Below are 17,020 nucleotides of genomic sequence, written 5' to 3'. Positions count from 1 at the left end.
ATATATTTAACAAGCAAAGGAAGAAAAAAAAATAAGAAAAAGGATATCAAAATTGATGTAGATATTAAAAAAGTTTTTATGCAAATAGCAACCATAGGATGTATTATCTGCAGTTTTTATTATATTATTTGGAAAGGGAAAAATAAAAGATGTATTTTAAAACCGAAGTGAAGATAGAAATAAACCAAGAAGAAGAAAAAACCAAAACAAAATAAACTTACTTTTATTCCTGAAGGGTAAAGTCTCTGGCAGATAGCTGTTTCTGATACAATCAATCGATTGATTGTGGTCCGACAATTGAGGTAACCATCTCTCCACGGGTCCCATTTAGATTTTATAATTTATTTTTTTATTTTTCAAAAATCAAAAATACCAAAAATACCAAAAATACCAAAAATACCAAAAAAAAAAAAAAAAAAATAACATGTCCAAATATATCGGATAAATGATTAAAAGATGCTTTTTTCAGTGTCTGAATGAATAGAAATACAGGGACAAGTTTGTTTTTTTTAAAAAAAAAGTTGAAACTTACTCAACTTTAAAATATTCCCTCAGGTAAGAGAGAGAGGAATAGAGAGAAAGAGAAAAAGTAAGAGGGAGAAAGAGAGAACAAAAAATTCAGGTCAAAGGTTAAAGTTGCTTTTTAAAGAGTCTCTTTTTTTTTTTTTTTTTTTTTTTTTTGAATTCGGATCCTTTAGCCTGGATATCTGTTTCCGAAAGCATTTATTTAAATGATGATATCTATTTATTTTTATTTGGAAAAGTCGTTCATCGAATGCTGAATCAGATCACGATTCTGTTGACTATATTTTAGCTTATGTGTTTATCTTCCCAAACAAAGATTTTTTTTTCTTTTATTTATTTAGATTAAATGACCAGGAAGTTTGTAGGTCGTCTAGCAATTTTATCTTTTTTATGAAAAGTCACATTGAAGGTATATTATCCAAAGTTTGAGGGGAAGTCTCCAAAATTTGGTTATCTTTATGGTAGATGTTGCATTTATATTAGTTGGGGTTTGAGGGTATATAATATTGGTGGTTGATATATTGTGATTTACAAAAAAAAAAAAAAAAAAAAAAAAAAAAACTTGTAAAGTATTATTGACTAAATCATATTTAGTTTGATATGAAGGATAATTGTAACAAAATTTAAATCTAACCGTTAAATTTTATTCATATTTGAGTGTTAAAAGAACGATTTCAATCTTTTGTTTAAAAAAAAAATGAAATCTAGATGATAATTGTAAGAAGATAACAAGTTTGAAAGATTTGTATTACTCACATGTTTAATTATAATCTTTTTTTTTTTTTTTTTGAATAATCAGAAAAATATTTTTTGATATTTTCCTCATGACCTTTTCCGGCTCAGATTCATTTCTATTATTTGGTTAGCTTATCATGAAAATGCGTATGATAGAATCCCTGTTTCCAAGTCATTCAAATATTTTCAAAAAATATTTCTTGTTAAATTAGTCGTATGCAATGTGGTTAAACCCCAAAAAAAACTGTATATATAGTAAGCTTTTAGTACATATTTATTAATAATAATAATCAAAAAAATTTTTTTCAGAAATATCTTTAGTCGCTTATGTTTTAAAAGGGCTTCTTTTTTTATTTTTAAAAATAATTAGATAGAAGAAAAGAAATATGGTATATGGCTAGATGACGTACAAACGATATCCGTAATACCGTAGTGCCATTTCTAAACTACCAAATTCAAGACTATTAGCATCATCACATCATATCATCAATTGATGGACAGCAAAATGTTTAAACCTAAGTAAATTTTGTTTTTTTGTTTTTTTTTATTTCCGTGTATTCCGTATATTTTTTCTTTTTTTTTTTACTTTTTTTATTATTTGAAAAAACTAAAAAAAAAAAAAGGTTTCAAATTTCTGCTAAGTCATGCAACGGTCTTAAAGAATAAACGTAAAGAACATACATATGTCAAATTCTTGGATTGGCACTTGTTGTAGTAGTAAATGATATACATGCCCATATCTTTTTTTTGAGAGAAAGATTTGCAATAACGGTGCGTACGTCTGTGGCTGTTTTTGGTGAATGTTGATGCTTTTGTATGAATATTGCTTGATTCATTTTCTTAAAAAAAATATATATTAAACTAAAATAAACAACAAAATAAAAAATCAAGAGACATTTTTTTTTAGTAACCTTAAATACAAAAGGTGATGAGGATGAGGATGAGGATGAGGATGCGAGGAGGTATACTAATTTGGGTCATTTGTTAAAAGGTAAGAGGAAAAGGTTCCTCTGGTGAGGTATTATCATTAAGAAATATATCGTGATGATGATAGCAAGGTATCTAATAGAGTTATTCTGCAAACTTCGTTTACTAAGGGTCTTTTTGGTATTTATGTTGGCAATTAAGAATTGGAGGTTTTTATTCCGAATTCAGGTTTTTTTTTTATTCAACATGACATTTTATTTTTAAGCAGATTTCCATATGGGATAATGATGATTCGTATAATATTAGAGCAAATAGTATAGTTTGTTTGTTTCAAACAATATGATAATATGCATCGAATTTATTTACAGGCTTCCTTTTTTTTTTTCTTTCTTTATTTCTTTCTTTTTCTATCATAGAAAATGATATTTCTTTCCCCTGAATGCCCCCCCCCTTTTTTTTTTTTTTTTTTTTTTTTCTTTCTATTCCCTCTCCTGGTGTTAGTAACTGTTCCATCTGTTTATTTAAGGCGGGCTTCCTTTTCTAGAAGGCAACCGGATACTTTGAAAATCGGCAAAGAAATATGCTGCTACTTAATATGGAGCGTGGCATAAGCCTGTGCATGGCATGTGCATGATGTCTATAATAAATAAATAAATAACAGCTTGTTGAAAATAATCATTGCTGCAGTCAGTAGTATATTTTCGTAAAATTTAGTGGTATCAATGTACAGCGTTACATAGATATATATATATATATATATATATATATATATATATGACAGCTTATATTAGCTCAGCGATATTTTTCACACTGGGACCAGTGTAGAAAGAAATGACTTGGTGGTACGTGTTTAGTAGTATGATGATTGATCGTGGTTGGTTGGTTGGTAGTGTTTGTATTGTTGCTACATAAAAAAACTGTTTTTTTTTTGGCGTTAACACAGGGTCTCTTCCATCTTGTTATCTTGTTATAAGACATACTGTGAAGATGTTGAGCATTTAGATAGAAGCTAAGCTGTAATATTATCGAGTCTACTACCATGAGAATGGAAGTGAAAAAAAAAAGCAGATGAGTCCATGGTGGAATTTTGGTAAAATAATATGTGAAAGCTTCATATATACACCATACCTCTCTCAAAATTATCTATATAGATAATTATTATCTATATTATCTAACTTATCTAAATTATTAACAGTAGTACACTAATAATAATAAAAATAATAAAAATAAATCAAAGTAATAAATCAAAGTAATTAAAATACGATCACCTTCAAAGGTAGTAATGATTGATTGACTTTGGAAAAGAAATGATGTTTTAGTTCATATTGCCTGTATAAAAAGCATAACAACTTTTTGCCCAATCTTAACTTAAAGCGTCTGACCTTCCCTCCTCCTCCATCAAAAACAAAAACAGGAACCAAAGGCGCTTAAGACCAGCACTCAAACCAGGCTAGAAAAGAAAGAAGAAAAGTTTTACTAGACTTATATCAAAAAAAAAAAAAAAAAAAAAAAAAATTAAAAAAATTAAAAGGGAAAAGAAATTTGAAACTGAGATAAGACGGAAAAATAGGGCGAAAAGAAAATGAGAAATGAGAAATGAGAAAAAATAAATAAAAAAATAAATAAAAAAATAAATAAATAAATAAATAAATAAATAAATAAAGACTAGCCTTAAGAAGTTCGTATGTTGTGCTTTCTGGAATGCTTAGAACACATGAGCGCCTGTCTCTTTAAATCCCCCCCCCAAAAAAAAAGAAAAAAAATTTTTTTTTATTTAATAAATGGTAATAATAAGAGGGAAATAATAATAAAATATATATTTAATTATAATAATAATAAAATATATATTTAATTATAATAATTATAATAATTATAATAATCAACTTCAAAGATTGTTAATACCTTTTTAATTTTTTTTTTTTTCTAAAAAAGAAATGAAAAAAAAAAAATTTGTGCCTTTTTCATGTTGATTTTTTCCACCATTAAGGCATTGTTGTTTGGTACTAGCTTAAAAACATGGAGATAAATAAACAAATATATATATATCTATCTAGTCGGATAATATCTATATGAATATATATATAAATGTAAATTTGTCCCTCTTCGCTTTTTTTTTTTCTTTCTCTCTCTTTTTTTTTTTTTTTCTTTTTCATTTTAAACTATTACAATACCATTCATTTCTATGGATATCAATCGCTTTCCCTTTTTGAGTTAATCAAAAGCTTTTTTGTTTATTTTATTTTATTTTTTTTTTTCATTTCAAACCAAAAAATCCCTTCTTCATCTTCTTATTTACCTCTTTTTGGAAACTTAAAAAAAAAAAATTATAATGTGCACTTGGAAATACGAGCTGTTTAAATGCGGTCACAAGTATAATTACCAGCGAGTTAAGTACTGTCATGACCCTGCCAGATGTCAACATCCTACTGGAATCCCCGAATATATTGATCGGTGGTGTGAGGCGTGTCATCCAATTCGAAAAGCTGGTACCGGTGTTGTCAGTAACATGAGCTGTGCTATGCTTCAACAACAACCGCAACAAAACATTTCAAATTTCACCATGGAACCAATAATTCCACCAACAAGTGTGCCTCGCAGCAGTCACAATCACAGTCATAATCATAGCCATAGTCATAGCCATAGCCATAATCACAGCAGCACTTCAGGCTCTAGCAAAAGCGGTTCGCGCAGAGCGCCAGCCGACGGGTATTCTGATAAATCATATAGGCCGAAAAACTTCAGTACTGGAAGTGATAATGGTGGTGGTAGCAACACTAGCACCAGTAGAAGCCAGCACAGCAGACGGAAAACAGCAGAAAACCTTGCTAGTCTACCGACATCAGCCAGTGTCAATTATACAAGTACATCAATGGGATCAGGAAGCGGGGCTGTAGATGATCTAAATGGAAGATATAGTCCTAGCATGAGTGGTCGGTTAAGCCCCAGTATTTCCAGCATGAACGTGATGGTGGAACCTGACCGAAACTTTGTATGGCGATCTAATCCAACAAGTAGTCCTTGGTGATGTGCAGATTAACAGATTTATTTTTCAAATACACAAAAGAGAATTAAACCTAGGCATCAAAAATGAGCATTTTTATTTTTTTTTTTTTTTTTGTTTCTCTTTAAAATACACATATACAATGGGAATGGAGAGACGGTTAAAAAAAAACAAAAAACAAAAAAAAAATCTCTCAAAAGTTTTATATGGGAAGATGAACTGCACTGTTTGGATCTAATAGAAAGAAGAAAAAAAAAATTGAATAAGTGCAAATAGGAGACAAAGTTTGAGCAAGTCTTCTTTTAGCCACATTTTTTTTTATTGTTTCTCGTTTCCCAATTTAACTTTTTATTTTGACTTTTGACTTTTCTTTACTTTACTTTCTCCATTTAATCTTCTCCACTACCACGACCACTCCACTACCACAATCAGCAACCCTCTTTCTCTTAAAGCCAAATCAAATCAGCAGCCAAGTGACTCGACTCAGTAGCAGCAGCAGCAGCAGCAGCAGCAGCAGCAGCAGCAGTTTTGGGATTGTTGCTGCCTTTCGTTCCGATGGTGCACAGTCATATACCATACTTACACCAAGCACGCACTTGCCACTGTACAAAAAAAAAAATGCTTTTGATGTAGAAATAGTTTAAATGGGTTGAGGATCATACTACAAATTCATACTTTTTTTTTTTTTTTTAATAGCACGCCTTTGAAAGGATGGGATGAGTATTCCACCTATCAATATATATGAAAACTAAAATCTCTTTGATGAGCTACATATTTGGTCTTCATTGGAATCATGAGTCATAAATATATATATATATATATATATATGTATACTATTATTGATTGAAAATTTATATTTGAAATTGGACTAAAGTTGGCGTGATTTTCAAAAAATACAACGGATATAATCGTATTGTTTAAAAAGGGGAAGACAAAATAGCAAACTAAGCATTTCTATTTTTTTTATGTCTCAGATGCACTTCTTTTTTACTTTTATTTATTTATTTTTTAATTTTTTTTTAATTTTTTTTTATTTTTTTTTATTTTTTTTTATTTTTTTTGGCCTAAATAATTTTAAATATATTATTCATACATCAACTTTATGATGATCTTCAAACGATGTTTCCCTATTTGGTAACTTTGGCTAGTAGTAGTTAGTTGGTAGCAGCAGCATGTACATTAAAACTGGCGATGAAGTACGTTTCCATGTGAATATGGGCAAATCAAAGAATAAATGGTTGCTTCTTTTTCTTTTTTTTTTTTTTTTTTTTTTTTTTTTTTTTTTTTTTTCTTCAGTTGGAAACACACTCAAACTCAAATGGAAATGAGTTTAGAAGAAATTCATTCTTTCTAAAAATAAAGAAGAAAAAAGAAGAAAAAAAAGAAAAAGAAGAAAAAGAAGAAAATCTTATGGAAAAAACGGAACAGAGACAAATTATCTTCTGGAAGACCTAAACATGAAATTCACTTTTTTTTTTTTTTGTATAAAAAAAAAATAAATAAAAATAAATAAATAATTTTTTTTTTAAAAGAAATAAAACTTTAGTGAGTAATCATAGTAGCTATAAGATTTACCTTCTTTAATTTTCATTATTATGTTAATCAGTTTATTAGTTAGTTCAACAAAAATGCCAATGAGATGTATGAAACTATTAGCTTAAAGGCTTAAGGTTAATTTTTTTTTTTTTAAACATGTACCAATGATGTATACTTCCATTATGAAACTATAATAATAACCTGATAGAAAAAAAAAAAAAAAAAAGGGGGAAAAGAAGGGAACTAAACTTAAGCTATATCTTTCAGGGGGAGAATGGAACTAGTGGAGCAAAAAAAAAAAAAAAAAAAAAAAAAAAAAAAAAGAGATAGCTGAGATGAGTGGAGATGGGTCTTCAGGAACAGAAAAGAAAATAAAGAGGAAAAAAGAATTTTGTATTTTAAATATATCAAAAAAATTTTATAATAATTTTAATTAAATATATATCTAATTAAATACAAAAATATATATATATATATATATTCAATTCAAAGTTTTTCTTTTTTTTTTTTTCTTTTCTTCTTATTCATCTTCTTCTAATATTATTTCTCATTGATTTTTATTTTTTTTATATTTCATTTTCCCTCCAAAAACTTGGGATTTTGAATAATTTTTCAAAATATTTTCATACTCAAAAATTGAAACAACAACAACAAAAATAAATAAATAAATAAATAAATAAATAAATAAGGAGTAAATTCAAGAAGAGATGGATGACTATAATAGTGTCTAAGCATATTCTCAGACCAGTGAAGAGTAACATAGATGGCGCATAACTGATTGATTAATTAATAATCCTATGACCTATATAACCTCTTTTGGTTGATAATAATCTGTCTTAAAGCTACATATTACGTACTTTAAAAATTTTTTTACAATGATAATAAAAATTATAAAAAAAAATCTCATATATTTGAAGACAATTTCACCACGATACATCCTTTCCCTTGGGTTTTTTATTTTATTTTATTATATTTCACTGCAACTATTACTACCTTCCTGAATTAGACATGGTTACATTATTAGTTTGGATCGTTTAATTTGATAATAAGGAAAAGGTTTTTCCACTTTACAAACTGTTACTAAATATTTTGAAAAAAAAAAAAAAAAAAAAAAAAAAAAGATTTGGTCTTTCTTAGTCTAATCGAATAGTAACACCTTTATTCATTCTAATAATCACTCGTTTAAATTAAATATATATCTTTTTCCTTATTCAACATATGTACACAAACACCCATTCAGTTTTTTTATTTTTTTTATTTTTTTTTTATTTTTTTTATTTTTTTTATTGTATTTTCATACCTCTATACCCTGTTTTTAGAGATATGGGACTAGGTTGCCCATGATATTGAATTTTGCTGCCACATAACTAAATTTCAGATTAACATTACAATGTGTGTGGAGAAAGCAAAAAATAAAAAAAATAAAAAATAAAAAAAGGTAAATAAGAGTTAAACAAAAAAAAAAAAGGTGAATAAAAAGTTCAGATAAAAAAAAAAAAAAAAAAAGAATTAATACCATTTCATGGCACATTTTCGTGAACGACATTATGTATGGGACATAAATAAAACATAAATAAAACTGTTAAGTGTCAATGTGGAACGCCCTCAAACTTATTTTTTTTCTGAGATTTGTATAGAATTTTTATCAATATTGATGTTATTAGTCCTATTGATTTATTTATTTTTTTGTTTTTAAAAAAAAAAAAAAAAAATTTTTTTTCTGTCGTTTCTTCTTTCTTAATTGAGTATCAGAAATAGGAAGAGGAAGATGATGAAAAAAAAAAAATTTCAATTGATTTTTCATAAGCAAACTCTAGAAACAAACAAACAAAAAGAAATAGTTAGTAATAATTGTAATAAAATTAATAGTAGTTTTCAGTTGTGCGTCCAATATGGGAACCAATTCATGTTCTAAAAAGATAATAATATTTATTATTTTGTTTTTATTTTATTTTATTTTATTTCCTTCTTCTTCTTTTTCTTCTTTTTCTTCAATCTACTCAGTTACATTCACTGCTCCAAAATCTTGTTACTGATGGTGGGAACTGTTGTGCAAAAAATTATACCTTTGGGTAGGCATATTCCCCTCAATCTTTTAAGAATTAATTAAAATAACATTATGTCAGTTTATTTGCTCAAAATATTTAGGTATATTAATGTATATAAAGTTCTTTTTTTTTCCCCCATTTCAAATCTTGTTATTGTTGCTGTTGCTAGTTCTTTTCTAAGCTAGTCATTGATCTCTAAGAAAAAGTTGTCTGTTCTGATAGAATCAAGTATCCATCTCATCATCATTTCCTCTACGTTATAATTAATTTTTTTTTTTTTGTAGCAATATTCCGGTGCTTTTTTAAGCTAAAAAAAATACAACTATGAAAAATAATAATTATAATAATAATTATAATGAAAATAATAATATAAATATTACACGCCATTCTCTCATCAACTGCCGTATTTTTCAATGTAATGTCTTCCCGCTTAACTAACTACTTTTGTAAACTTTTATCCATCACAAATGTTTCTGTTATGTTCCTTTTATATGACGAAGATTTTTTTTTTCTCGTTTTTTTTTTTTTTTTTTTGGTATTTTGGCGTCTTGTTTCTCATTTCACCAGCCTCGTGTCATATATCAAGTATCTTGTAAAGTACCCAATGACCAACCAACCAACCAACCAACACAAATTACTAGAATAAATTACTAAAGATACTATGTTCTGTTTATTTTTCTTTCCGCAAGCTTACCAGAGAGGGAAAAAAAAAAAATTTTTTTTTGATGGATTAATTTTACTGCCATAACCATTTATTTTGCCTTTAAATTCCCTTTTGAGGGCGTCCCTTTTTTTTTTTTGGTTCAATATTTAACTGCACCATATATATATATATATATGTCCTTCTATATTTCAATATCGGGTTTCAAAAAAAAACAAAACAAAATCACTAATCTTTTTAGGCGTTTCAAATGCTCGTTACTTATTTTTTTAATATTTAAACTATTAATTAGTATTTACTTCAGCTGCTGCTGCTGCTGCTGCAGGGGATCTCTAGTTCTTTTAGTTAATTGCGGGTTTTGTTTCAACTTAAGCCCATAATCATCTTTTCATAAAATAGGTTAGTTTTCTTACACTTTGAAGAAAAACCATACTAGTTTGTAACTTTTCTTCTTAAAAAAAATTATTCACTATTTTTTTTTTTTTATTTGAAAATGATAACCACACTTACGAGTATTTTTCTTAAAAAAAAATGATCTTCTCAGTGCATTACTTTCGTATAATTAAAATAGTAATATAGTTCTAGTACGTAAGCATCCATCTTCATTTTAATATCATGTTAATCTACATGCCTTGACTAATGATATTGTAACAAAAATGATCTGCACTGCACAGAAGAAAAATTTGTATTATTTTTTTTTAATTTATTTTCCTATTTCTTATTCTTTTCAATTTATCAAGTTCTTTTCAATTTAGTTTGATTCATCTTTTTTTTCTTTTTTATTTTTTTTTCCTCTCATAGTACTTTAATTTTGTGAGACTACTAATCTCTATTCAAACTGTTTATTAGAACCCACTTTTAAGTTAAAGCTTCCTTTAGAATGCAAGGGCATAAAAATTAACTTTGATAGTTTCTCAGAACCTCATCAACTATCTAAACTAGAAAAAAAAAAAAAAAAAAAAAGTCATTCTGACGGAGAGAGAGAGAGAGAATTCTATTTGAAGAGTTACTAGAATAGTATATCTAATCCGAAAACCTTGTTAAATAAATGGCATGTTATTTTTTTTTATTTTAGTCTGCCTCAGTCTAAGTTTATTCATAGTATGCCTCTCAAACATTCTAAATATTTGAATTCCGCATTTCTTTTCCCCTTTCTTTTTTCCTACTTTTTTCTTTTTTTTTTTTTTTTTGTCTTTTACATTTCTTTTTTGTTTTTTGTTTTTTGAGTTCGTTTGTCAATCATTCTGTCGGCAATATATCGCAAAACAGAAACCTTTTATTGGTAACATGAGACTCTTATTAGTATGCTTATACTGACTTTTTTTTTACTTATTTATTTTATTTTTTTGGCAGATATACAGTCATACATGCACAGCTTTGTAGTTTTTAAACTTGTCTTACAGATTAATATATGCAGAAAAAAATATGGCTGATATGACGCTCGTTTGGAATTTAGACAGCTTAAGCGTGGATACCCAGAACTTAATCTTGGTCTCAATGAACTTAATGGTCACAAAGACAACAACAACGAAGACGACAACGATGTTTTTTTTTTTTGTTTGCAGATTCAAAGACTGTAAATGAATAGACTGAAGTTATAGATATAAGTAGAGGTTATAGAAGAAGATAACGATTTTTTTTTGACCAGAATAGATATAATGATATAAAATGAGGGAATAAATAAAAGGAAATGATAAAATATCCAATATGACCTGTCAGTGTCACGGTAACTATTAGTGGCAACTGTTTTTTGAAAAAATTATCGACAGGTTATTAATAGGATCAAAAGCAAAATCAATAAACAGGACCTAGACGTACTTTCAAATAAAATGAATAGAGATTAGTTGGATAGTTGGATAGTTGGATAGTTGGATAATGTTAATTGTTTATTATATGAATAGCAAGACACATAGCATACGGAATAAATATATTCCCTCTCCATAAACAAAGCTCCACTATATTTTTAAAGTGTATATCAAAACCCGAATCTCACAGTGCACTATGAGATTAGAATACCGGTTCCCGTGAGAGACGATGACATAAGAACTCGAGTGAGTTGTTGCTCTATGTGCAAGGCAGCGGGTCACAACTATAACATGAAATTATATTGAATTACGTACCTATGGTTGAGGCAAATTGCTTTATTTTTTTTAAACAATTTTCTGTTTTGTTCCAGACATTTATTTTTGTTTTTTTTTTTTTTTTGGAGGGGGGAGTATGTTTCTAATTTTTGAAGATTGTTATGACGACGGCTCTGACTAGAGTCTTAAAAAAATTTACAAGTGGAGATTTGAAATTTGAGGGTATATATATATATATATATAAAGAAAGGAAGGAACAAAATATCTGATTCTTGGTGATAATTTAAATCTAGAAATTTTCCAAAGTTAAAAACTGAAATAATATTAATTTGGTTTGAAATTTCGATTCTTGTTGTATTCAATTAATCATTATGGAATGTCAAATGGGTCCTGTCAGGGTCGTGATCGCATTGGGGGAAAAAAAAAAAAAAAAAGAAAAAAAAAAAAACCGGGCGTAGTTACAAACTTTTGTTACAATGCGATGGAATTAATTTTCCCAGCAAAATCAAATGTTTCCACACATTTTGGTAAATAAATAAATAAATAAATACCAGAGACAGGGTAATTTTTAGTGATAATATTTTTTTAAAACTTCTAAAGGTCAATATCAATATCTATCATAATGAATTTCCCTAAGATAATTCCGATAATGTTTTTTTTTTTTCATTTTAATATATTTAAATAATTGTTTATCAAAGATTAAATATATTGGCTAAGCCATTCAAATCCTTCAATGTATCCTTGGCGCTTCAAAACTGATGACATGTAAAGCTCCACTGGGAAACACCCCTGGTCAAGTTTTACAAGACCTTTGCCTGTTGTAACTTGGTCCAATCCAAGTGCATATTTAAGTTCATCTTCTGAGGCTGCATGTAGATCATCTATTTTATTTCCTAGAATTAGTAATGGACCATTGATGAGTCCAGGACTAGCGAAAAGTGCGTCAAGTTCTGTTTTGCATTCTGAGAAACGTTTTCGGTCCGTGGCATCCACTAAGAAAACAAGTCCGTTTACTTCTGGAATATAATCTTTCCATAACCTTCGTGCCTGAGAATAGCCGCTTAAATCAAATGTTGAGAATTGGATATTGTCGAAAGTTATTTCTTCTAAGGTTGGTTTGTAAGTGGGGCTGGGTGATTCAAATTGGTCATTCTAAAGAAAAATGAAAATGAAAAAAATAAAAATAAAAATAAAAATAAAAATAAAAATAAAAATTTTTTAATCTACAATGATTAAGAGAAAATATCTTTATAAGCTTACTTTTAACATGTATAAAAGGGTAGTTTTCCCTGAATTGTCAAGACCTAGAAATGCCAGTTTAGCCTTTTTGTTGTACAAGCCTAATGAATATAGGACATTAAAAACTAAGATAAGTTTGTTAGTAATTTGGTTTTTTTTTTTTTTTTTTTTTTTTTTGTTAATATTTAATAAATATTTTTACCATACCCCAATCAATAATCCATATCATTTTTTTTTTCAATTAATATGGAACAGTTCTTCTTGTTATAATTTTTATTAATTAAATGAAGGTTTTATGAGATTGTTCAAAACCACTGGTTTAATAAAAGAAAGACAAAAAAAATTATATATATGAATAAAACTGTTGAAGTATCCTGATGCACCTTTTTTCTGATGTTATGTAAAATTTAACATAAATGTAGTTTAAATCCGGATTAAATCTAAATTAACTTCACTATCTTGATGAACTTTTTTCTAATTTATATAAAGAATTTGTTTGTTTGTTTGTTTTTTTTACCTGGCGGTTGAGTCAGGCCTGTGCCTCCGCACATGATTTGCAGTGCAAAGTTTGGAGGGGTTGACCTCTCGGCAAACATTCCTTCTTTAATTCATTCATTCCAAAGATATTTATAAAAAATATATTTAAATCCAGTACTTTTCTACAAATTTTTTTTTAAATAGTTTAAATACCATTTTAAGACTCTTCATCAACTATTCTGAAAAAAAAATACGCGTAATTATATTAGTTTTATTCACTATCGTTTATTTAATTTTTTAAAAACTAATTCCTTTCGATCTTTTTTTTTTTTTGAAAATTCCCAAATATTAATTTTTTTTTCTTATGTCTAAGTGTACTCATTTGGTTCCATATTTCCCCAAATTTCCCACAAAAAAAATGTTCTTTTTCAATGACTAGATAGCAAATAAGCTATCATCACTTCACCCAATATCATATAGATATAATTTTTTTTTTAGTTGGTAGTAATGGCTGTTGTTTTTCTGCGTTTGGCGTCATGATGATGACCCTCCATACCTAATCCAACCGCAGCTGCGGCCGCCACTGCCGCAGACCCGCTGCCGCTACTACTGCCGCCCATTCCTCCCGTCGACGATGTGGGCGAAACAGATGTGTGTGTGCGCTCTTTCCGCTTCTTCTTCTTAAGCGAGATGCGCATGACTGTGGCGTCTTCGTTAGAAGACTCGGCCGCTGCTGCGGCTGCCGCTGCTGAAGACAGAGCGGGTGAAGAATTCGAATGCAACTTATTGCTAAAATGTAACGATGACGACGACGATGACCTCATCAAAGACCCACCCAGTGTGGATGATGAAGATGATAATGCCGGTGTTCCTCCGTTGGACTTACTGTGAATGTTTTGGTGGTGGCCGTGCGGTTGTTGATGTTGATGTTGTGGTTGTTGTTGTTGTTGTTGCTGCTGCTGCTGCTGCTGCTGCTGCTGTTGTTGTATGTTGTATCCATTTTGGGGTTGCACTCCAGAATTGCCATTTTCTGTAGGGAACCTGCTTACAGGCGGTATCGCCAACTTGGACACATCAAAGTCAGGTATCCCACTAACAGGGGTTTTTTCCAGACCTCCAAAGGCCCGCTTGAGGAGATCAGGCTCGTAGGGCTGGAGGTACTTGTACTTGTACTCCTCGCCGGGCGCAGTGCGTGCCGCCTCCTTGGACAAGACGGGGATGGGATTTTGGTACTGGCTCTGGGTTGAATAAACAATGGATAGTAGGGTGGGCGCCTCGTCTGCGCGGGACGTAGACACGCTGCCTGGTTGGTCGACACCTCGTGGAGGAATCTCGTGCTTGCCGGGCAGATCCATAATGTGGTTCTTATAGGACTTACGAAGCTTACGCTTTTCGCCCGTCACGGGGTCAAAGCGAGCGACCGAGGCGGCCAATGGGCTGAGCCCGTAAATGTCTAGCAGGTTGCTAGCGGCCGAAGGTTTAGATGGTTCATATACTATCAATCGGGTTAAAAATGAGTTCCATGGACCGTTTAAAAACCTTCCCTCATTAAACATAAACAACAATAAAGCTCTGGACACCAACAACAATTGCCATTGTGCAACAGGCTTGTTTCAGATTTACTTACCATTGTCACCCAAGAGATATACACCGAGGTTATCAGACATTGAAGATGGCATGTTTAGATATAAACACAAAGTTTTAAATTAAGGCTACGCTGAAAAAGATTTTAAACAGCGTGAATGATATAGTAATAATAAATGGCTCGATTTATATAACTAAAGAGCCCAAGTAATGGATTAATGCAAAAGGAGATCGATTTTTTTAGAGAAAAAAAATGAATGAAAAAAATAATGCGAATAAGAGTTTAATGGATAAAGAAAATGCCCCGTAATTTCTTCTGGTTGTCAAGTTTTTTTTTTTATTTTAAAAAAAAAGTTTTGAATTTTTTAATATTTTAATATTTTTTTGCTTGTTTTATTTTTTTTATATTGTATTTCTTTTATTTTTTTTTTTTTTCAAATCGGTTAAGATTGTTTGGTTGCAATCAACGAAATTCGAAAAAAAAATTTTATTGAAAAAAAAGGGTGAATAAACACAAACAAGTGTTGATATAAAAGTATGATTTTTTTTTTTTGAAGGTTGTGCTGGTGTTGCTAGATAAATTAATCTGTTTGAAAATATCGATTGCTGATATGGTATTTGGTATACAAGGCTTGACTTTGCTCAAACTTGAAATGAGGGGTATCCTAAGGTTGCTTATTACTTCAAGTATTAATAATAAAAAAAGGGTTTTCTTTTTTTTGATTTTTAATGAAGAAAATAAAAAAAGTTGAAAAAAAAAAGAGCCTCTAGATATCGAGGAAAAAAAAAAGATAGCGATAAATATATATAAAAAGTGGCTGTATTTTTTTTGATAAAATAAAAAAAATTGCGTGATATATTATGTTTTTTTTTCCTGTTGAATATATATAGAAGGTTTATTTTTCGTTTGAAGTGTGCGGGTTTGCCGGGTCCTCTAGAAAAAAAAAATTAAATAAAAACCTTTACAGAGAGTACAAAGACGAGAATGTCGGGGTAATGATTCTGTCTCAATCTACTGGGGAGTTTACGGGAGATGGATGGATGGTGAAAGTTGATGGTGATGATGATGATGATGGTGGCAAAAAAAAAAAATTTTTTTTTTTGGTGAAGAAGAGGATGGTAGAAGGAAGAGTTAAGACGAGGGGGTGTGGTGGGTTATTCTTGTATATATATATATATATGTATGTATATATATAGAAAAAAAAAAAAAAAAAAAAAAACTAAGGAAATTTTTACTGTGCGCGTGGCAATGGGTGGGTTAAAAGAATTGCCACAAAAATAAAAAATAAAAAATAAAAACGCGACGTGTCAAATATTTGAATACGCGTTTCTTTGTTAAATTAAAACAAAAATATATCTATTAATAATTAACGTGTAGCAGCTTAAAATATAAAATAAACAAAAATACCCTCCCTCACTCTCACGACTGTTTAAAAAAAAAAAAAAGGTGTTTTATTTATTTAAATAAAAAGTTCAGTTTATTTTAACAAATTATTTAGATTTAAAGCTTTGATATAAATCAATAGAGCTTAGAGATCAAGCTAAAGTCAAAAAAAAAAAAAAAAAAAAAAAAAACATCAAGATGAGATGAGATGTGTGTGTTTTTTTTTTTTAAAGAATAGACTTTTTTTTTATATATATATTTTCCTGTTTCGAAACGAACGATATCCGAGAAATAAATAAATAAACAAAAAAAGACGCGTATGATGTAGTAAAACAAGTTACAGGAGAAACAGATTTTCTTTTACACGAAACAAAAAGAGATCGGTAGTTATTTTTTTATTAAAAAGGTTTTTTTTTTTAAAAAAAAAATTACCAAACTCTCTTTTAAAATAAAAAAAATTGTTTAAAAATGGATAAATAATATAAGAATACAAGAATATGAAAAAAAAAAAACCTCTTCTCAGTGATTTTCAAATATAATAACAGAAAGTAGAAAATCTGTAGGATTTAATGTGTGTGTTTGATTTTATGTTATCATACATCACTGTCAAAATTGATGGGAATGTGGTTTTGTTGAGAGTCTTTCAAAATAAAAAAATAAAAAAGATTTTTTGGTAATACACACAACCACAGAAATAAAAAAAATAAAAAAAAAAAAATATATATATATATTAGGGTTGAGCCCTAGCTTTTGCTTTTAGTATTGTTACCTAATCATGACAAATAAAAGTGCTTGTATTAGAGTCACGTTATTTATTGTTAC

General features: G+C 29.0%; 3 protein-coding genes across 3 annotated transcripts; 1 reads left to right on the top strand and 2 right to left on the bottom strand.

The window, feature by feature from the left end:
- Positions 1-4,516: 4,516 nt before the first annotated feature.
- SAPINGB_P003533 (uncharacterized protein) lies at positions 4,517-5,212 on the top strand (the record flags this gene model as incomplete). Its single annotated transcript, XM_031998250.1, has 1 exon — positions 4,517-5,212. The coding sequence occupies one exon, from the start codon at positions 4,517-4,519 to the stop codon at positions 5,210-5,212; it is 696 nt and encodes a 231-aa protein (XP_031854141.1).
- A 7,001-nt stretch (positions 5,213-12,213) lies between these two features.
- SAPINGB_P003532 (uncharacterized protein) lies at positions 12,214-12,783 on the bottom strand (the record flags this gene model as incomplete). Its single annotated transcript, XM_031998249.1, has 2 exons — positions 12,214-12,666; positions 12,775-12,783. 2 exons carry the CDS (start codon positions 12,781-12,783, stop codon positions 12,214-12,216), a joined length of 462 nt encoding a protein of 153 aa, XP_031854140.1.
- Positions 12,784-13,724: 941 nt separating this feature from the next.
- On the bottom strand, positions 13,725-14,909 carry SAPINGB_P003531 (uncharacterized protein; the record flags this gene model as incomplete). The annotated part of the gene is made up of 2 exons (XM_031998248.1): positions 13,725-14,725; positions 14,858-14,909. The coding sequence occupies 2 exons, from the start codon at positions 14,907-14,909 to the stop codon at positions 13,725-13,727; spliced, it is 1,053 nt and encodes a 350-aa protein (XP_031854139.1).
- Positions 14,910-17,020: the final 2,111 nt, after the last annotated feature.

The sequence above is a fragment of the Magnusiomyces paraingens genome (assembly GCF_902498895.1).
Source record: "Magnusiomyces paraingens strain CBS 517.90 genome assembly, contig: contig3, whole genome shotgun sequence".
NCBI lineage: Eukaryota > Fungi > Ascomycota > Dipodascomycetes > Dipodascales > Dipodascaceae > Magnusiomyces > Magnusiomyces paraingens.
The sequence above is the reverse complement of the archived record's forward strand: the minus strand, read 5'-3'. Positions and strand labels throughout refer to the sequence as shown.